General features: G+C 36.8%; 1 protein-coding gene across 1 annotated transcript in view; it reads right to left on the bottom strand.

Annotated features, from left to right (window-relative positions):
- Nucleotides 1–3,132, bottom strand: part of LOC137659896 (52 kDa repressor of the inhibitor of the protein kinase-like) — a 15,733-nt gene extending 12,601 nt beyond the window's left edge. The window contains exons 1-2 of the mRNA XM_068394671.1: nt 2,930–3,132; nt 340–461 (exon numbers count right to left, since the gene is read on the bottom strand). Coding sequence (XP_068250772.1) covers nt 340–461; nt 2,930–3,132 — 325 coding nt within the window. The remainder of the gene's footprint in view (nt 1–339; nt 462–2,929) is intronic.
- Between the last annotated feature and the right edge of the window lie 1,045 nt (nt 3,133–4,177).

Raw genomic sequence — 4,177 nt, forward strand, 5'->3', positions numbered from 1 at the left:
TAAATGATCTACAGGTATAGAGATTGACCAAAGAACTAGTCTTGCAAATCATACTATGATTGATTCACTATTCAGAGGGGATTTCCTTTTCTTTAATTTCGATAATTTAATTTTGTAAAATTTATGGTTCATGTGTGATATATTAAGCATAATGATATCACATTTATGTTGTTTATTTTCTTATTATTTTTTTTCTTTTTATTATTATTGGGTTTCCAGCAATACTAATGCTGAGTATAAATTTTCTCGACTTTGATCAGCTCAACAGGTTCTAGTCTGAAAACCTGTTTTTGATTGGTAAAGAAGCTATTATGTAACTCAGAATGTTTCTCTCTATACTAATCATGGGTACATCAAGTGTCTCTCCTTCGAAGGAATCTCTTCCAATTGACCCCGGGATCCTCTTCAACTCAAGACACACTCGGTATTGATTTACTCCCTCAAGCTTCTTTTCACTAATACTGGAAGCGTAAAGAAAAGAAAAGACTATTTCTTTATTTATTTCTTTATTATAATAGTATATCATTGAATGACAACTGGTTCCATTGCTTTTATTTTCATCAAGGAGAGGAAGTAAGGTTTTAAGATGATTCACTCTGTATGTTTAATTAATAACTACATAGTTTCTTCTCCTGAAGAGGGTTAACACACACCTATGAAAAAAGATTCAAGGAATATTGCGGTTGTAATACCAGCTATCTTCAAAATGGATAAAAACTCTACTTTTCTATATTCTTATACGACTCTGGATAAGGTAAAACTCACAGTTACACAGACGTTTTCTATCATATGATATTACTCAACCTACCCGCTATCTATTAGATGATTTGCATCTTGTTTTTAGTCAAAATCCTTCCCAGCGCGCTGTAACTGATCTTGGATTACGATTCTCTATTTGCGTTCTTTTATGCTTGTATGGAGAAGAGAGACTTAGGCTTGTCTCCTCACATACACCCAGAAAAATAAGAAAATACAAGGTATCAAGTAAGCCTAATGTGGTACCCATTTCAATAGCACATTATATTTATCATCAGCACACACACCCTATCGGGCTGCAGATTCTCATTAGGATAAATCCACATGATGAGTGCCAAATTAGACTTAATCCTCGAAGAGCATATAAATAAACCAGTTCTGAAGCATTTTAGATAAGCAATAAAAGAGATTAGAGGCAAACCAGAAACTCCTCTGTGTCTTTGTTGATCTAGAGAAGGCCAATGATGCTTATGGAAGAGGAAAGTCCCAGGAAAGTCGGTTAGAATGGTAGAGATGATATATTAAATGACAAGGACAAAAGTAATAACAGCTATTGTAGAAACAGAAACCTTTAAAGTTAGTGTTGTATTACACCAGGATTCAGCTTCAAGTCCATTTTTTTTTTGGTGGTAATGATAGTGTTCAGTGATGAAATAAGAAATAAGGAGTTATGGGAGTTACTATATGTAGTTAACCTGTTGATTACCTCTGAAAATGAGAAAGACTTACGTAGAAGGGTTGTAGAGTTGCAAGGGCCTTTGAAACGGGTGGTTTGTGCATAAATGTGGATAACATAGAAACTATGATGAGCACTTAGGATGATAGGGACAGGATAGCCATGCGTGAACATAGAGGCTCAGTCATAAGATAAGTGGAAAAGTTCAGATACTTTGGATCTACAATAAGTCACGAGAGAGGATGAGAAACTGAAGATTATAATAAACAAGACCTCAGAGGAATGGAGGAAAGTAGCAGTAGTGGTATGTGATAAGAAAATGCCAATCAAGCTAAAAGTCGTTATAGCAGAGTAATCAGACCAGTGTTAATGTATAGATTAGAAACATGAACTCTAAGATGAAAAGAACAAGCAAACCTCAAGAGCACATAGACGATAATGTTGATGTAAATTATGGAAATATCCTTCTTGAAAGATAGGAAAATTATGAAATAAGAAGAATGACAACCAGAGTAAAAATTACAGAGGTGATGAGAGTGTCCCGACTGAGACGGTAAGAGCATGTGTTAAGGATTGATAGTAGGGAGGGAGCGGAGAGGGCTCGAGATGAACTGTTAGGGAGAGAAGATCAAAGGGGAAGAAGATATTTAGATGGTAAGATAAGGTAAAGGATGGTATTGATAGAAGAGGTTAGGTGGAAAATGATGCATTTGATTGAAGGCATTTGAGAGGGGGTATCAGGGAATCCATCCCCTAACGTAGGGATATTGGAGGAAAGTGACCATGAGCACACCACAGCAGGTATACCTCTTGTTTTATACCCATACACTGTAGTGCTTTTATTTTTATTTCTCGTTCTCTCAAGCATATGTTTAAGCTTGCCATCTCATGTTTCATAATTGTTTGAACATTTGTGACATTTTTGTTCTCATCTACTTGTATATGAGCTCGTCATCTCTTGTATAAACCTCACGTGAATTCACGTTAGCTCTCTGGTAGATCCTAACAGATACATCACTACACTGGAGACTACTTGATTGATTACTCCACACTGCTATTTTTGCCCACTGCTTTCATTTTCCTCTTTACAATGCGGCCCACTGAACCAGATTCCTTGACACACGCCCCACGATGAAACTGTTGTTTGCCAGCTGAGAGGCATTTGCCTCAAGGGAAATGACAAGCTTAAGTAATAAACCAGACTATGTCCTCACAGCAATCACCGAGGACACTTTCCAAAAAATTTCCCATTGGCTTTGAAACCCAGGGGACACCTCATTAGTGTATGACGACTTTAAAACATACCTCCTGGAGCAGTATTCACCATCACCAGCCATCACTATAACCAAGCTTTTCTAGCTCTCTCAACAGCAATTGGGGGATGAAAAGGCTTCACTCTCCCTCAATAAAATGAACAGCAACATTTGCCTGCAACCTGCGGCAGATGGATCTCCTCGGGAAGCAAACCTAATTGCGCCCTTTGGATACAACGCTTACCCAAACCCTTCAGCTCCGCAATCAACGATGTTGATACTTTGCACATGAAGGACCTGATGATCAAAGTCGGCCCTTATTGACAACAACTTCATCACCTTAAAGACCTCCATCAACACCTGCACTACTGAGGAAGAGGACAGCCATTCAACATTGACCGAAGCTGCCATGAATGCAGAAGGACACAGACGCCCACCACATGACATAACCCAGAGGTGATGAAGCTCTCCAACACGCACATATGCCACTCTTTGCTCACACCCGAACTAACGACCTCCACTACCACTTAATGACGTCCATCAGCCACAGTTCTGCTACTACTAATCCAGATTTGTGGCTGCTGTGTAGAAATACGTGATCAGTTGAACAATGTCCAGAAAATTGTAAGTATGCTATTACTTGTGGCGGTAGCCTCTACTGTTATTAATCTTTTTTTTTTATATAATGCATGTATGGGTATATGGTTTTTGCTAGAAACTGGTGTGTGCCGTTCCCTTCTACCAAAATCATTCTCCAGGACAAAACTTAGTTATTCTAAGTCCTTAGTGGCAGGCATTCATTGTGCAATGAAATGTAAACAAGGGGCCTTATTAGATCATTGATCAGCAGAAATCCTTACTGACTTTGCTATGGAAAAGGTTAATGTAGAATTATTACCAGAACGAGAAGACCATTTGAAAAAGTTAAAAGAACATGTAAAAGTAGGTATTCTAACTTATAGTTACTCCACCTTTACCAATATATTGAGTGGTTTAAAAAAAAAAAAAAAAAAAAAAAAAAAAAAAAAAAAAAAAAAAAAAAAAAAAAAAAAACAGGTCCCGAAGTCCAAAAGAACAAAATGATCTCTCTTACCTTTTATAGGTAGTGCGTTCATTACTCTATTTGGGAAAGCCACAGCAAATGATGTTCAAGGTTTAAATGCTTGTAATGATCAAATATAAAAATTGGCAAATAAAGAGGAACTCAATTACTACCTAATTAGAACCAAATAATAAGGTAGAAATCAGAAAATGATGGTTGAATTCATTAACAAGTTAACGCGAGAACATGATACAGAAAATATATTTAAGATAACTCATGAGGTGGAAAACGAAACAAGTGCCCATAAAGAAATATTAAAAGAATTTTTAAGCGCCCGGAAGTGAATCCTTAGCCCTTCTACAATTACCCCAAAATCTTTAAAGGAAATCTTAAATTGGTGTACTGTAAAGTTACTACAAGCCTTTGGTAAATTATATATTTTTGTATTAC

This window comes from Palaemon carinicauda, chromosome 20 (assembly GCF_036898095.1).
Source record: "Palaemon carinicauda isolate YSFRI2023 chromosome 20, ASM3689809v2, whole genome shotgun sequence".
NCBI lineage: Eukaryota > Metazoa > Arthropoda > Malacostraca > Decapoda > Palaemonidae > Palaemon > Palaemon carinicauda.